At 33.0% G+C, this 19066-nt stretch overlaps 1 protein-coding gene across 2 annotated transcripts in view; it reads right to left on the reverse strand.

Annotated features, from left to right (window-relative positions):
* Nucleotides 1-212: 212 nt before the first annotated feature.
* The window catches only part of LOC145677651 (uncharacterized), a 36217-nt gene continuing 17363 nt past the window's right edge, over nt 213-19066 (reverse strand). The window contains exons 3-4 of one of the 2 annotated variants that reach the window (XR_014129923.1): nt 2999-16953; nt 213-2961 (exon numbers count right to left, since the gene is read on the reverse strand). Coding sequence is in view for 1 of the 2 variants with exons in the window: in XM_081748086.1 (XP_081604212.1) it covers nt 15042-16820 (1779 nt within the window). In the remaining variant the exon portion in view is untranslated. Of the gene's footprint in view, nt 16954-19066 lie in introns of both variants that reach the window. The other variant, XM_081748086.1, reaches the window with a different exon arrangement.

A 19066-nucleotide genomic window follows, 5' to 3' on the forward strand; every position in this document is an offset into this window, starting at 1 on the left:
GGGCATGTATATACTGTATATATTTATTCTCACATCCAACCACCAAGAAATCGTTGACTGTATAATCAGGATTGCTCGTACATAGTGATCTGTGGAAATTTTGCTGATAATCTTTCTTAGAGTTCACGGAAAACCTTACTTTTTAATTTACTTATCAGGGTTAAATACAATCACTGAAAACAATCTTAATAATAAAAAATATATACAAACTCTGAAATGTGAGCATGATTTATTTAAATATAATTTCCAGAATTTTTAGATACAAACATATTCTTCAAGACATATACAAAAATATTCTAGAAAAAAAAGTTTTGATTCTTTTTATTATCGTTAAAGGAGCCGTCAAGTTCACAAATAATACAGAACAGTTTCTTACTTTACAGATATCGGCTTTTCCATGAGATTGGTTCAATATTTTTTAACATGAATACATATATTCGCTTTATATACTACTTTAACAAATAATTAGTATGTATATCTCTGTGCTATCAAGCCACGAATTGAAATATTACATGAAGGGAAGTGTAATTCTCTCTCTTCTCTTGTCGAACTATGAAAGGAATTCCATTCGCTACCAGAAGCAAAAACAAAAAAGACAAAAAAATTTTAAATAATTTTTACTCAATTTAATAACCTAGGTATGGAAATTATGCTTACTGCCTTCTGCAATCTATAACACTATTACGTGTTTTTAACAGGTCATGGATACATAGAAAAACCAGCATACGCAGTATACAAATTTGCAAATTCCGAAAAGTAGTAGAATGTCGCCATAAAAATATACACATTTATAAAAACCGAATTAGCTCCTAGCCTTTGTTAGGTTAAATTTTGATATATCTATATCTATCTATATGTGTGTGTCAGAATAACAATGTAAGCTAACTAAGGAAATATTACAATTAATCAGTATATCTATCTTAAATTATATAAAAAATCAATTGATTTGAACAGTAACATACTTGACTGCTCCTTATGTTTGACTAAGTAATCGGAATGCAACATTTCTCCTATATGCATTCGTCCAAATTTAGTTTTTGTACACTAGTAAATTTTTATCAGATTGTTAAAAATACTGACTAGTTGAGAGGCACTTAAGATACACTGTCAAATTTGTGCTGAACAGATATCTGCACGAACTAGGAACATTGAAATGAAACAAAATCTTTGGTTTTACATCTCATGATATGATGCTTGTAGGCTAAAGAAGATAAGATTAATAAAAAATTGGATCGTGGGAGAACCCTGAGAAAACCAACCAACTGGCATAATGTACACCACTCTCTCATGACAAAAGCAATATAGGAACTCTTTGCAACTGAGGTGGGTGCTCTAACACTGACAAGTCAACGTGTCATTCATCTAGGAAATATTATCGGGTCATTCCATATGAAATCAACAAATCAAGGTGGCTCATGTGTTTTAAAATTTCTTCAAATTTTGTGCAAATGTTATGGTATACAAACATTGCACACCTGTCAAATTTTACAGTTCTATCTCAAAGGGGACTGCTGTAGGAGCCATTCGAAATTGGGGGGAAGCACCTAAGTCCACCTTCGACTTAAAGTACTGAGATCGCTAGATCTCTGGAGGTATTGAAGCTATTTGAAAATAGTTTTCACTAAAATATTCTTAGAATTTGTAGCATTTAAAACATTGTACTAATAAACTTCTCAAGTGGGGTTAAGCTAATGAATTTTGCCATCAAAGAGAAAAAAGAAGAAAGAATAATGTCAAAATTTGGCAATTATTTCTGACTAACATCAACTTCAAATTTTTAAAATAAGTACCTGTGGTGTTCCTTTTTAACACAAAAAAATTAAGAGGGTGTTTTTTGGTATGTCCAAAAAAAAAAAAAAAATGACTGTAAATTGAGGGCGGACTTAAGCACTTTCTGCGCAAAACCCCCAAATTTCCAATGACTGTTTCCAATTTTCCGTGTTGAAAATGTTTATAATTGTCAAGACTGAGGTAATTGAATAAATAAATAATGCCAGAAATTTGAAACTTGAAGTACCCATGCTGAAGGGACTCGCATTCTTTCATTAGTTCCAAAATCATGGACGACTAAGAAAACAATTGAACCCTTTCAAACAACAGAATATCTCGTTCGTACATTAAAAGAACTGACTCACTCAGAAGATATAAGTACAAACAATGGGTTCAAAATGACGGAACCCAAATGGAGACAATTATTAAAGAAACAGACGACTACATTGAGATTTTTGTAGGAAAAAAATGACAAATTAGCGCAGCATCATTTCGTAGCCAAATCCCAGAGCGACTACTTCAAATACACACAGTAGAGACTCTGAATGACAAATCATACTTAATTATAGTTGATTTTGCTGAAAACTACTCCTGTATTATTCAAAATGAAGTTCAAGAGTAGCACTGGACCAACATTCTACTCAACTGTGCAACATTCTACTCAACTGTGCAACATTCTAATCTTTTTAAATGCAACATCCTAAGAGATCCTATAATTTCTGTTATCAAATGTTCCATTATGTTGTGTCCGTGATATGTTAAAGCACGACACAGTTACATTTTATGCTTTCCAAGTTATTCTTTTGAAGTATGTTAACTATGTTTTCCCTCAGATTAAATACGTTATCTACTTTGGAGATGGGTCAGAAGCCCGATATAAAGACTGCAAAGAAAACTTTGTCAACTTGTGCCTGCATAAGTGATTTTGGAATCACTTGTTGGTGAAATTATTTTGCCACAAGTCACAGCAAAAGAGTTTGCGATGGAGACGATGAAATGTCTAGCGAGACATGCTAGTTTACAGAGTCCGCTGGATGACCGAATTCTTACTGTTGCCGATTTCTTCGAATTTTGTCAAACTATAACCAAACGCTTTTTTATGCTGGAAACCTTCATCCAATACTTCAAGAGATTGTAAAAGCCATAACGTTGCAAGAGATGCGTGAAATTCATCATTATGAACACATCAGCCTGTTGAAACTTGAAGTCAGTCGTGTATCTTCTTAGCCTGTTGAAACTTGAAGTCAGTCGTGTATCTTCTTCAAAGTAGTGTATCTCATTCACTCTAAATACTTGAGCAGAATCGAAAGACATTAATCTTTTCATGTGAGCAATTCATTGCGTGCATTTCTGAAGAGAAATGGTAAATTGGAAAAATAGTTGAGAATTCAGAAGAACATCGTGACTAATGTGAATTTCCTTCATCCCTATGAACCCAAGAAAATGTTTTTCTGGTCAAAAACATTTGACACATGCTGGATTCCATACGAAAACTGCATCATTAATATTGGAGTACGCAGTACATCAACTGCTACTGGCAGAAATTACAGTATTTCTGAAGAAGAAATTCAAGCTACTGAGAAGACTTTCTCTGAAATTGTGATAAGAGATCTTAGGTTTCAAATTGCTTACAATCAACCAAACATGGAAATGTTACGTATTTGTGTATTATATAACAATACTTCACTATTGTTCAGTGTTACTTTTGTTAAATCAAACAGCACTATATAGGCTGCGTAATAGGCACATATTGTTTTAAAATAACTTTATAAATTACATTTGAGAAAAGGTTTCTACTTTTTTTTTTTTTAAATTATTTTTTCATAAGAGCCATCAACTATTGTAAAGGAACATACTTAGCCATGCAAGTTGTACCGGTATTACTAGAAAATTAAATAATATGAGACTTAAATTTTTTTCCTTAACATATCAAAAAACATCCTACTAATTTTTTAATATGATAAACAAAAATACCAGAGCTATTTATTTTGAAAATTTGAGGTTGATATTAGGTGGGCCTTTTTCTGAAATAAATAAAACATTTTGACATTTTTTCTTCTGTTTTCTCTTTGATGGTGAAATTTATATGTTTACTGATACTGACACTGAATCCAGCATTTCAGGGCACTTTATCACTGTGACTAATTACAAGGTGTTTGCATGAATGTTATGTCCTTTTTTAGAACCAGGTTTGGCTAAAATACCATGTTCCTTACTGATCTTCTGAGCTTTACGAACGAGATACTCGGTTGTTTGAAATCTTTCAACAGTTTTCATAATCGTCCATGATTTTGGAACTAATAACAGAATCTGAGTCCTTTCAGCAATGGTACTTGAAGTTTCAGATTTTTGGCACAATGTATTTATTCAATTATATCATTCTTGACAATTATAAACATTTTTAACACGGAAAATTGGAAAGTCATTAAAAATTTGGGGATTTTGTGCAACAAGTGCTTAAGTCCACCCTCAAGTTACATTGTCATAATTTGTTTTTCTTGAACATACCAAAAAACACCCCCTTAATTTTTTTTTATATGTTAAAGAGGAACACCACAGCTACTTATTTTAAAAATTTGAGGTTGGTGTTAGGTAGGCCTTCTTCAGAAATAATTGCCAAATTTTGACATCATTTTTTCTTCTTTTTTCTTTGATGGCGAAATTCATTTGCTTAACCTCACTTGAGAAGTTCATTACTACAATGTTTTAAATGTTACAAATTCTAAGATTGTTTTAGTGAAAACCATTTTCAAATAGCTTCAATATCTCCAGAGATATAGCGGTTTCAGTACTTTAAGTCGAAGGCGGACTTTGGTGCTTTTTGCACAAACCCCCCAAATTTCGAATGGCTCCTACAGCAGTCCCCTTTAAGGTAGAGCTGTAAATTTGACAGGTGTGCTATTAGGATACCACAACACATGTACAAAATTTGAAGAAAATTTAAAAAACATGAGCCACATTTTAGTTTCAAATTTGGTGATTTCATATGGAATGACCCTATCATTAAAAGCTGATTGGCAAACGATTTAACTCCTGAAATGTAAAAATTAGAAGACTAGTTGTTCCTCGAAGTTTTCGGCTCGTCTGCAAAATTTTTTTTATCTAATAATGACATCTCTAGGCGTCAGGTAGGAACAACTATTAGCCTGATTGTGAACTAAAAGCTATTAATGTGGCTGACAGACCGAGGCATATTGTATTTATAAGAAAGATACAATAATCAATCTGACTGACAGACTGAGGCATAAACCCAAACGAATCCATATGGTACGTAGGAAAGACTCCAAAATATCCAGTCATTTTATTGCAGAAAAATAAAAACCTGCTGCAAATGTGACATCACAACAGTAAGTTTGGCTTCTGGCAGACAAGAAACAACTCCAAATATCAAGTCACATATCAAAACTTTGAAGTGTTAAAGAGTAAACGCCAGTGGCGGATCCAACCCGGGGGCCTTATGCCTATCATAGTCTGGGTTCTGGCAGCCCCCGTTTTACCTTCTAGATCCGCCACTGGTAAACGCTGCTTACAATTACAAACTATGTCTTTTGCTTGACTTGACAAATATAAAGATAAAAATAACTAACAAAAGGAAAAGTTAAATTTATTATTTGCAACAATGTTAACACGAAACTCACTATGAACACGTGAATACTTTGAGCATGAATAAACCATAAATATTGTCAATCACGCTTTGATAACTATCAGCCTGACTATAAATTATTGTGAACATGAATGGTAGACTAAGGCATCTTCGTATTGTAATAAGGATTTTTCACCGGGGTTGATGCACAAAATATACAATTTTCAACCGCAATGACTCGTCACTGGAAGGGACGGATGTGCTGTTCCATTTATCATATAAACAATACAATGCAAGAACTTTCGAAGTGTCCTGAAACAAAACTGGAACAGAAAACAAATTATTTGATAGTTTCACAAAAATCAGAGATTCTACTGCAAAATGTACGCAACAGGTTTCATAAAACTAATTTTAGTCGTTTTTTCTTCGTAGTAATAATCAACTATGAATATTACAACGTTAATCTAGAATATAAAGCACTATACATGTTACTTGTATATTTAACATGTTGTTATACCTTATATACATATACACGGTCACGTTTGAAATTGGTCCGTAGTATTTCCCTCTCGAAGTATTTTGTATTTACAAGAAAGTGAGTAGGCAGACAGTTACCATAGGTATCGTGACTTTTTATTTAATGAAAGTAGGATATGTTCATATTCGTAAAAAAGGACAATCTTTACATATAATTATAACTCACATTTCCCAGTACGAAGTAACACAACTACTGATAATTACCAATGTTACTTGGTTTCAAATTACACTCCACATTCACTATTTTTCCCTCAATGAAAAACGATCATCCAAACCAACAAATATAAATTCGAATATTTACATACAATATTTTATATCATGAATTTAACATTGTATAAATAGTTTCTTGTCACACTTGTTATTGCTTATTTAAGATAGCGTGTCACACCTTATTTTTTGAAAGCACTTGACTTCGTCTCAACTAAAAATATGTCAAATATAACACGAAGACTATATACAGTTCACGAAATATTTAACAAAACTAAGTACATACAACTCTGGATAAGATCTTAATTTCACATACGCACATATACTTTAACTAAATTCTTGACGGTTTAAAGTAAAAATCAACCAATATATCGATACCACACCCATCCTTAGATTTAACGGATTTTGGAAACAACGGAAAAATCTAGAGCAGCCAATTAAGTTTGAAAGTCCTGATTTTAAACTGAAAATATTACATTTACTGTATTATGGTGAATATTTACAGTATACAGGTATTTTCCACTATCAAACTGAATAGATGCTTGGTTGCAGATTTAGTGTAGGAATTACGGACAACAGGCAACATCAGACCATTACTGTTCTCTTGTAATCTGTTAAAACGCGGGATGTGAGTGTATGTGTACGTTATTAAAAATGAAAAATGTAATAAACCTTTCGAAGCCAGCGAAAATTGTATTCTAATTAAAATATTAACTCTGATATTAACGAAACAAGCTTTACTAAAAGAAAAGCTTTTTTTTCTATTTTTTCCCTTTCCTCTCTTTCTTCTTTTTATTATCATTATTTTTAACGTGGCGAAAACTGACTGAGTTTATATTTCATTAAACCCCAATAACAAAGCAAATATTTTATTGTATACTCCGCGGGACACTCTGTTTAACTTAAATCTTCAAATTAAACTCTGAACGTGTCATGACCACTCCATAAAGGAACTTTCACCTAAAACTTTTGCAAAAAATGCACCATTACGTATAAACTAAGCACAAAATTTACCAGTAGATACTAAATTTATATTTTACCTAACTTATTGATGACATCTTGTTTGTACCCATAACTTTAAGTAGATGTCAACACATATATACAGTTCCATAGCGAAATTATTCCAATATCTTATGGGTCTCCTCTAGTACTATAACATAAAATGAAGGCACAAAATATAACGTCTGAATCCATTAACCAGATCAGATTTTGATCACAACTTTTTCTTCGCTATTTGAAAATTTCGAGCCCTCATAAAATGTCAAAATCTGTCAATAGTAACTGATTTTAAAAATTCCTCGGATAGAATAAAATCTATTGTTAACTGCATACTACGGATATAAAACCCCTTTGTAACGTTTACATTCAGTCAAGTAATTCCCAAATGTACATATAAAAACAAAGCTTTAGCAATAATAATAATAATAATGAAACTATGATATTGAAAAATATTTAATTTAAATTATGAACTATCGATTTAACATTATTATTTAAATTATTACATTATCAAAGTTAAATCAAATTAGGAAAAATACAATTCCTATCAAATACGGCGAATTTCCTAATCGAATAGCCGGTAAGAAATGTGAAACAAAACGGGCCTTTCAAGAAAGAAAGAAGAAAAAAAAGTGAACGCATATTATTTTGCCCATATAAAATATCAATGAGGTAAGTCTTACATTATCACAGGATATAAAGTAATCATTGAAAAGTACGATATCAGTTATGATAATGTTCTCACTATACAAGTGCAGTCATTTCCATTTTTTTAAAAAAATATACATCCTTTAAATTACGACAAACGTAAAAGAAAAAAAATACCCACATATTTGATAAACTAACAGCATTTCATTATACAATTTCTTTAAAACATTTCCTATATTAAACTTCAGCTCAATTTCACTTACAGTACACACATTCAAATATATTTATATCCAGGCCCGTATTTATATATCGTGCGCCTCTGTGCTCTGTGCCCCCCACTTTCCCCGACAAACTTATGTCCCAAACAAGGAAATAAGCCGTGATTTTGTAACATACCAGCTCTTGTTGAGTAGGAGTTTGCGTATTATAAGTTACAAGATGTTCAATCTCATTTAAATCACGCGGCCAAATTCACTCAATGAAGTTTATGATGTGATGTTCTGCCTGAAGGTAGGTGTTTGACCCGAAGGTCCCTATGCTCCATTCCCCAGAGAGAGGACGAAATTTTAAAAGCAATCGAAACTACATCTATTAATGTTGTTTTCATAGTTTTCGAGGTCGCCGAGTTTAACGGTATCAGTTTTCATTATGTTTAAGTACATCCTCACTCCTTGGGGTAGAGGTGGGAGAGGATAGCTTTTTAAAAATAATCAGATAAGCTAGCTAATTAAACGGCGTGACAAACATCTTGGCATTTGAAGGTGGCGCTCCAAGTTCCTTTTAAATGCTGCTAGCAAACGAGAGGGCTGCAGTATTGCCACGTTTATTTTGTGCATATTCACTTCAGTCTATCCCCTGCCACCTGATCGCGCTGTAGTTCGTCTGCTTAGCCAAGCCATAGCCACACCACTTTACTACTTGGCAACGTCGAGTCAGAGCTTGCGTTTTATTCGTTTAGCTGAAATGCCAAGATGTTTGTCACAGGCTTTAGTACGTACTGTAATTAGAGCGAATTAAACACATTAACATATGCGGATTGCTAGTTTTAAATATTACTTTATTGTGAATCTTTAAGAAAATCCAAAATTTTGCCGCCCTTAATTCTACCGTACTGTGCTGGAGCACAGAATAGCACTTACCTAAATAGGGGCCTGTCTATCTCTCTCTCTCTCTTATATATATATATATACATAAAACAAATATAAATGGTAAATGCACATGTGAATTCAGTGTGCACAAAATTTGCCAGTAATAATTTTAAATCAAAAAGTGTCACGTTATTCACAATGGCAATGCTTTTATTTATTTATTTTTTTTAAATATCCACAAACGTAATATAGACATTACGGTTCACAGAAAGTTTCTATTCAATAACCAAAGACACACAGTATGTCGTATTGTTATCATAAATGTATATGTAACAGATAAATAGAACTATTATCTATAAATGTTAAAAATGAACAATTACTATGAAACAACATACAACTCGTATTGGTAACTTCTAAAATCTTATCCTATACTGAATTATGGCAGTGATAAAAGCAAAGCTATCATATGTAATTAAAAACGAGTAATAATAATAAAAATAATAATAATTCCTGAGAGATACATATATATACAGTATATATAATTATTAAACATATTGCAGGTATTTTGTAAGTAAAACAGGAACTTTAGTGATTATATTATCAGCTAAAATGAAACGCTATTATACCAGGACAACAAATAAATGCATGAATGAAATCGGTAAGAGGTTCAAAATTCGTAAGTCCTTCAATACCACATGAAGCACAATTAAACATAAGAGAACAAATATTTGACGAATAATATAAAATTATAAACAATTCTCACGACAGTGGAGATGAAAATTGATAAACAGATCACTTTAAGTATTAGTGTGTTTTCTTTGTTCATCCCTGTATCTGATGCAGACGCGTCCACACTTTAGTACTAATAAAAAAAAACTAACCAATCCCGTGTAATCGCTACGAGTGGACTACACATTGAACTACTTACTTAAAAAAAAAAGTCTTGCACAAACTAATTACGAAAATTATTTTTCTGATATAACCTACTGATTCTACTAAGATATTTAAAGAGCATTACAACCAAAGTGTTTAACAAAACTACTTACTATGTGACTCTTCTTACTTACAAAAATAAAGCAAACATTTTTCTATCTTTTCTACTGACCATTAACCAGAGGCATTAACAATACTATCAACTTCATTTTTTTTTCTATTGTTGGTATCAGTGTTTTCACAATCAGTCATTTCACACACCAACTTAAAAAAAAAAAAACTTTTCTGAACGATAAAATAACTAGACCCTATTTCAAGTACTGTAAAGCCTGCAAATTGTAACAAAACTTACTATGGATAATGAATCCTGGCATTCACAAACTACCTCCTGAAATTTAACAATATCGAAAGTCAATAACATACTGTATATAATATTGTCAGTAGACTACAAGTGTTGAGTTTCTTACTCTTAAACATAACTGAAAATTCGAAAGAAAAAAGTTCATTTTCTTACACTTTAGAGCAACATATTTTACAAGAGAGGGAATAAAATATATAAATTATTTGAACTGATTATAATGATGATACTATAAAACAAATAATAATAATAATAATTTATGCCGTCCATAACATTATACGGTAAATGAACATGCTTTTATGCAAAACTAGCACTGAGCCTGATTACGGAATTGGATTGTCGTACTTAATACTTTCCGAATTTCGAAATTTAAGGGTTTCGAAAAGTTGAAGTATACGAGTATGGTGAAGGCGCTTTATTGAACTTCCAAATAACCGACACAAACGAAACCAAATCCTTTTCGGATAAACCGAAAATGTAGAACTTTTTTGAATATACATCACTTAGCACTTAAAAGAGTTCAGTGATTATTTTCTTTCTTTAACGTACACACACAATATAAACGTACAGCAATAAACAACAACGGTGTCAATTGCTTACTTTGGACAATCTGGACTCCCGATAGAGGAAAATAGTTAAACACAATTTTTACACATTCTGAGGGGAAAAAAAAATCCCACCTCTTCACAGTCGAAAATACGTCATCAATCTGCAATTTTTCTGATAGTTAACTGTTATGTACTTTAATTTTCTCTTCACATACTTTCAGCGCTGTTTCTCTGTAAATAATCAGGTAACTAAAGAGCTACATTTTGTGTTTGTACAAGCATCTAGATCCAACATCCAAAGCATCTATAGCCAACAATATTACAAATCTCTTAAAAAAAAAAAAAAAAAAAAAAAAAAAAAAAAAAAAAAAAAAAAACTCCTACTAAAAATGAAACATAGCCGAGTTCTTTAACGTAATTATTCGGAAATATTCAAAATGTTAAATAACAACCACTTTTTTTTAAAAAAACCGCAGTTGAAGTATAACATTTTCAAAATTTATCTTTTCTGATATTTAAATTGAGGAAGCTCTTTATCTTGATCTCGCTCATATTCATGTTAACTGCAAATTACTTTTCGTCATTTCTCCGAATTTTCAGAGATGTGCTCTGTTGTCCCAAGTCCTTAATGTAAGTATCTAACTTTTTCTTCACATTACTTAATGGATTAACCAGATGCATATCAAATATTAACAAAATCCAGTATAATTCTTAAAGCAGCGTTGATTTCTTAAAGAAAACGTACTGACGAAAGCATCACGTTATTGCTAAAACGTGCACGATCAAGATTTTCCTGTTACGTGCTTATAGTGAGTACAGACTTAGTTAATATTTTTTGTCATGGTCATTTTCTTTTGTCATGTTACTTATTTCTTTCTTGTGTTATCGCACGTATTCTTGGTAGCGCTTCTGTAAATCTGCATATAAATTATCGACGTTCAGTGCTTCCTGCTTTTCATCGATCAAACCTGAATACACTTTTGTGCAATAACTGACTTTCAATGAATATTTTCCAATAATACTAACTGAAAAACCTTTCGACCTTCTTGTGCAAGTTCATTTTTACTAACAACAAACATTTTTACACTTTATTTCACTAACAAACCGACTGTAAGACTGAAATACTATTTAAAAAAATAGTATTGTCAGTTCGTTTCAACGAAAAGTAACCTCTTTTGTCCTTCGTAGCAGCGAATTAACTGAATGCTGAACCACATACGTATGAATCTATAAACAGACCTGCTAACACTTGTATTTCAAAGGACTTTTCCGTCAATGTTTTGTGGTAGTTAGAACACAGAGGCAGTCACATATAAAAATGTTTCTGTTGTTCCTTCACCAGATTCCTGATTGTTTCAGGAAAAGTATGGCAGCAAATACAATGTCAGCTTTTCTGTTAGCAATGTGGTTTTCCGATTTCATCATCTAAGCACTTATTAACGCTAGATTTCTGCCCATAAGGGGGTCTTGTTTCACACATTGAACCACAGGTACCGTGAAAAATTTTCTACAACATGAAATAGATATAGGGCCATTAACCTTGATGCTTGAAATCTCTGTAGAAAGGGCTGGGTTTAATAGTTATCTTCTGTTTCTACTCGTTTTGTATTTGAAAGAATTGTAGAAATTTTCTCTGACTTTCAGCTTGTATCTTGAACTTCAACTTTCTGATCATATTTTTTTCTCACGATTACCCAGTTTACAGTATGAGAATTCTATTTTAGGGTTTTTTTTTTTTTTCATCGGAACTTTAAAATACAGTACTTAGCAATTTCTCCTTGAATAAATATACTATTACGATAAGTGATGGAATTGCTAACCTAGGAAATATATCACAATATTCCTATCTCACCTTATTATTCATCGCATGACATGAGCGGAAAACAAAGGAATCAAGATAAAACGTGGTGCAAATAATATCGCTACTAACGTCTTAGACGGTAATATAAAATGTTACCTATTCTACAGACATAACCAGGGTTGGCAAAAACCATGTTTTTTTTTTTTTTTTGTTTTTGTTTAAACCAGCTTTTTTTCGTTTAAATAATTTTCTCAATGTATTTACATCACATATGGACAGAAATAAGTTTGTTTCACCTTGGTGTTATTATGCAACAACCAGGTTATGCTGGAAGGGATAACATAAGCTTAAAGCGGAATCCAAACGGTCTTTCGGCTTACATCCGAGATAAATTGTTCTCCATTTGAACTCGAAACCGGGAATGATTGGGCATAAATGCGATACGTCTACTCACTCACTAAGGAAGTTGAGTTGAATTTCAGTTTAGCGTCCCTTTCAGCAGCAAGGCTAAGTGAGACGTGGACCTACTGATTAACGTGGAATCCGAACCACATGAGCTCCCGCCGGGAATCGAACCCGGGTCTCCCGCGCCAAAGACGCGTACGCTAACCGCTTAGCCACGGACGAGCTCTCACTCACTAAGGACTCCTGATAAAAATACGGTGTACTGATCTTTACATACTTGTTAATATGATTGTCAAGAGTCACAGAAGGACAAGAAGATAAACAGTTGCAGAAGTGAAACCATTATACTGAATTACATATGGACAATTTTGAAAATACTGGAGAGTACAGAAGAACTAATTCAGTCCAAGTTAGTTCACTAAGACTTTTAATAGTTCAAGTTAAAGAAGTACAACGACTTAATTTGCATATCAGTAAGAAAAGATACGAATTATTTGAGTCCACATTGGCACTGACCCATTTATATATACCATAAATAGATACCAAAGATATTTCTGATTTCAATAAATGCCTCTCGTGGGTTTTGTATGACCCCCCCCCCCAAAAAAAAAGTACGGCATTTGATATTTTATCAATAGTAAACATTATTAAAACGAAACAATATTTAGAATTTTCATCGATTGCAATTACATAACAATAATAACAAACTATAAAAAAATCACAAAAGGAACATTCATAAACATATATAAAAAAAAGTTGCTTTTGTAGTATAATCTCTGAGTAATGAGTGGGAAATTTAGGTCTAAATATACTATAATACACGGGAATGAAACGTGATAACCCACAAATGTGTGTTCATCAAGATTTTACGAACCCATACCCTTTTAAGAACATTTTTCGTTTTTTGGTTTAAACCAGTTGCTGTTTTTTGAAGAAGAAGAAGAAGAAAAAAAGCTGGTTTAAATCAGCCAATCCTGGATATAAACCCACTAAGGTTATAACTGAATGAATATACTTTATAGTTTCACAGGAGTCTTGAACGACTCGAAATTCAACACACCATAAGATACACGTATTCCAAGCGTAATGTTTAGTACTAGTAGTTGCTTCTTGTAATGTAGTTCTCTAATAAATAGCTTCTGTAAACGAGTTATAAATTTCCATGACATTCACTGCTCCTGTGAACGGACTAAATATTTAGTAATGTCACTCACTATTCCATGCGTTCATGAAGAAGAAGTCTGTGATAAAATGGAAGTTAGTAGACTTAAAAGATCAAAGCTAAATTACTGGGAAATAATAACATTAATGTATAGGGTACCAACTGAAATACTTTACTTCAATCGATCTGCATTACACGAAATAATAATGCAAACCAATGAAATATGCAATAACAACATATTTTTACTCGTGTTTTCATTTTTTTTTTTCAATAATTACCTCCAGTTTCTTCAATTAATCTTTCAAGAAATGAACAGTAATTTGGAGATTAACTCCCTCACGGTTATATGGATACCCTATGTTACTTTTTTTTTTTTTTGCGGCGCGGGAGACTGGGGTTCGATTCCCGGAGGGAGCTCAAGTGGTTCAGATCCCACATTAAACTGTAGTAGGTCCACGTGTCATATAGCCTCGTCGTCAAAAGAGACGTTACAAACCCAACTCAAATAATAATAATAAATCAAACTAATCTTTACAGGTCAGAATTTAAAGACAACAGCCTACTAAGTATCTATAAATTTGTTCTTAACGACTGAATTGTGGCTTGAAAGTATCATAGACAAAATGACAAAATTTCGGGCTGAGCGAAATTCCACGATTCTTGCATTTATATGTTTCTATATATAGGTACTGTATGTTTTGATTACTTCGTTTATAACACTTCTTCGGTTTGGTTTTATTTTGTTCTACCCGAACATTTAATTTATTGCCCTTATTTCAGAGAAGAGATGAGAAGGCACAATTAGATAGCGATTTTGAACACCATGGTAACATTAGCGATTTTCAACATTTCATTATAAAGACAATTTTTATTTGTATCTTGTGGATTAAAAATATTTACGATAGTCTACTATCGTTCCGAAAACAATCTACAGGCTTTGCAGTAAGTCTTTACAGATTACTTTTAACATTTTCCTGTATGTCACACCACATACATGCTCTGCACTTAACAAGTGCAAGTCTTTGATTTACAATAACATTTGAAACAACTTTTCTTCACATGAAACACTTCTTTCATTATAACTTTTACACTACACTTCCAACAGATAACGGTGACCTTTCCAGTAAGTACATTTATAGTTACAGTTTCGGCGGGTAATTTTTCACTACATTTTGGACAGTATTCAATATACCCACTTGTCTTCCAGACGTGTGAACACTTAACTATTTCGGGACTGTTTTTCTTCTTCTGTAACTTTTCTAGAGCTTTGAAACGCGCTTTTCTTGGACGTGAAAATACAAAGAACTCCTTTCTGTGTTTCTTTTTCGCTCGGTATATATCACCAGTGGAATGCCTGCGCCTTTCATTCATTGACTTTTGCTTTTTCTTTCGCATTAGACTAGAAGTGTCGGCGTCCCCATGGTGACTTAAGATAACTGTCTCCGCAGAATCACTATCATATTTCACTATTTTAGGAGCGTTACCATTATCAAGAATAACAGTTTCTGCACTATCACTATCATAGATCGGGTTAGATTTACTTTCTGGCATGGGTACATTCTCTTCATCGGAACTATAAACTACACATCGGTTGAATTTGAAAGAGGAACCATTTGTTATAGTAGCGTCGCTATCTGTACTATGGCCCTCTGAATCTATTGCTTCATCTGTCTCTGTATTGCTACCACTACTGCATCGAATTTGCACTTTATCATTGACAGTCTCCGACTCTGACTTATTCATCTCCTTTGGTTTTCCAAGTCCTAATTTCGTCCAAAGAGGAACACTTTTCTTATTGATATTCGTTTCTTTATTAGGCAAATAGTTGGAAACTTCATTACTAGTCCGTTCAACAGAGTATTTCGAGACTTCTTTGTTTCTAACTTGTACCTGATCATGCTTGACTACTCTTTCAATTTTTTGTTGTTTATTCTTTTGTCTCTCTTCTATCGCAAGTGAAGATTTGGAATCATTTTGTTTCAACGTACCATTACAGATAGGCTTATCTGATTTTTTAGTATTAGTTGGTATTTTCAAATCACTTTCTGTTTCCTCACGCTTAGACTTAATAAGAAATCCTTTCTGTGCCATCTTTTGTTGTCCTATGATGTTTCTTCCATCTGGTGCTGCTTTACAAAGATTTCGCTCATCATTGGAGATCATATCTTTATTTATAAGATTTCTCATTGGCGAGTTTTCTAGCTCACTTTTTCCATACTTCTGATAGAAATACGTATTGGGACAATCATTTCTCTTCTCAGGATGTACTTCTGAAAAGGTATTCTCTTCACTCTTTCCTGGTTTCTCATTTTTATCTTTTAAAGAACTAGTTTCTTGGTCAGTAATATGCGAGGATAAACGCGGTTCATTCTGCAGATTTGCTACCGGAACTATCTCCCTGCAGTTCCCAAGATTAACACCTCGATTTTGTATATTTGTTACATTGTTGTAGTCTCGAGTACTCTGTATTGGGTTGTAAATTGGTGCATCTACACGTGGAGTGGTAGACATACCTGTATCCGATTCAAATGAATATCTACTTGACCGGTAATGTGTAGAATTTGGACTGGCGTCAGGAGGAGCATATGCCGGATTAGGAGCATATACCTGATTAACTGAACAATGAAACACGGCACCACCATTAGAGTCATTATTCCAGGTTTGGTATGCACACGAATATTGCATGTAGTATCCCTGATTCTGTTGTATTTGATATGGAGGATGGATTTGTTGAATTTGGTACGGAGGATAACCCCATCCAAAATTTCCTTGTGTTGGATACATTGTAAAAGGCACTAATGTTCAACAGGCACAAATAGACGATAATAAATGTCATAAAACCACAATTTACTTTTTCTTCATCTATTGCTCCTACATATTGCTGACTGGGAACTAGCAAACAACTCCGATGCTCAATCTGAAAAGATATAAAGTAAATACTTAATAATATATACGTTGGTATTACACTAAACTTAAATAAAAGTTAAGAAATGAAGCACTGTTTGTTTTGAAAACACAGTACCATGAAAATTACGACATATTAATGGTTTGCTCTGTATAAACATTACACAGGCACATAATATTTAAAATAATAATTAATTCATTATTTTTCTCACACAGAGTATAACATAAATGCATGGCCAAAAGTGACGAGGTGATTGCGGACATACAAATAAGTAAAAATGTTCCTATAAACATAGCTCCAATCCCGCTTCGTTTCCGAGATACAGGATGTTTAAATGTCAAGTCCCTCCCATGGCTCAATAAAGTATTATTAGGGCCACGAGCTTTTCGCACTAAGAATTTGAAAATTTCGCGTTTTGTTTTTTATATTTCACGTTTTGTCGCATTTTCCAAATAAAGTGTCGCATTTCGTAGCTCTTGTGGAAAATATATTTCCTCACAATTTTACAAGCGTTCTTTTTATTCATAGATCCCTATAGAAATAAACCATTAATTACCTAAAAAACAAAATACACTAGATATTTCACTTACAGAAAATTCTATTTAAAAAAAAAAAAAAAATCAAACTGAAGAAAAATCAGTAATTAAACTTATTAAGAGTAGGAAAGTTTTGCTGCCTTCTGAAAACACATAAGCATAAGTTACATTTAAGCATTAAACATACGCATGTTACATGTTTCCACATTTTCCTCCTTCATTGTTGTACGTTTGTCACTTACCAAACAGTCCATACTTGGAAAAAAAAAATCTCTCAGAATTGGCATTGCTTGTTGGAAGCCATATGTATGTAAGTCCATTTACAACAAACTTCAAACAATCATCACTTCGGAACTTTTGTCCATTCAAAACATTCACCACACTGCTCTTTCCAGACGAATCACTTGTCGTGAGGTCATGGGCCACTTTGTAAAACTCTAAATACGGTACTTCAATATTCAGATGCTTGCATTTTTTTTTAAAATGAAGGGAAAGCATTAAAAAAACTTGCTTAACGCAACTGGCGCTTTTAACTTAATGAAAATGTATTTTTAAAATTTCGCGTTATTTCGCGTATTGTTAGAAATTTCGCGCAAAACTATCAATTTCTCGTTTTATCGCGCATTGCGAAAAACTCGTGCCTCTAAGTATTATGTTTCCAAATAGCACTAGACGTCCACACATTAGCATATGATTGCGGACATCAACACATTCCTAAACGTGGGGCAGATTCCACTTCGTACTTGAAAGATAAGGCGTCTAACTGTGATGTCAATTAACAGAGCACAATAGGAAATAATGGTTCATAGATCACATTTCTTGCATGAAAGTGTTACTGTGTCGTTACAAATGAATGTACATGAGAATAACTACGTATGAAACCACAAAGTAATTAAATGCTAAAAGCTACAAAGTAATGCTATTGGATAACAATGTTGCCCATGTACCAGGTTGGCAACACTGACAACCTTATAATTTCAAACGTTGATTAGTTTCATTTTCTAATTTAGTGTAAATGTATTTGCACAGGCGTAAGTCCACTTGATTGTATTATTCCTGTAATATTGAACATTTTCATTCACTTTTCCAAATAGAGCCACTGGGGGGACTGGACATTTGAACACCCTGTATCTCGGAAACGAAGCGGCATCGGACCTATGTTTATAAGAACATTTTTACTTATTTGGATGTCCGCAATTACCTCGTCACTTTTGGCCATGCATTTGTTACAGCCTATATACATATAGCCGCGGATCCAGGATATGATCAAGAGAGGGCTAAACCATAGTTTGCCGCTTTATCCAGTGTAAAGAAAATAGGACTGAAGCCCATTTTATCCAGTGTTATACCTGAGTGTCAAGGGGGAGCTACAGCCCCTATAACCCTCCCTTTGGATCCACGCCTGTATATATATATATATAAAACATAATAACATTCATGCAAGTATGTTACGTTATATCAATCAATGGTTCTCATTTTTTACTGAATTGTATTCCCCTGTCACAAATAAAAATATTACATTAATGTTTATCACGAATAGTACAATTTAATAAGTTAATAATAACCTGAAGTTTGGTAACGTAAAATTA

This window comes from Thermobia domestica, chromosome 2 (assembly GCF_964235325.1).
Source record: "Thermobia domestica chromosome 2, izTheDome1.hap1.1, whole genome shotgun sequence".
NCBI lineage: Eukaryota > Metazoa > Arthropoda > Insecta > Zygentoma > Lepismatidae > Thermobia > Thermobia domestica.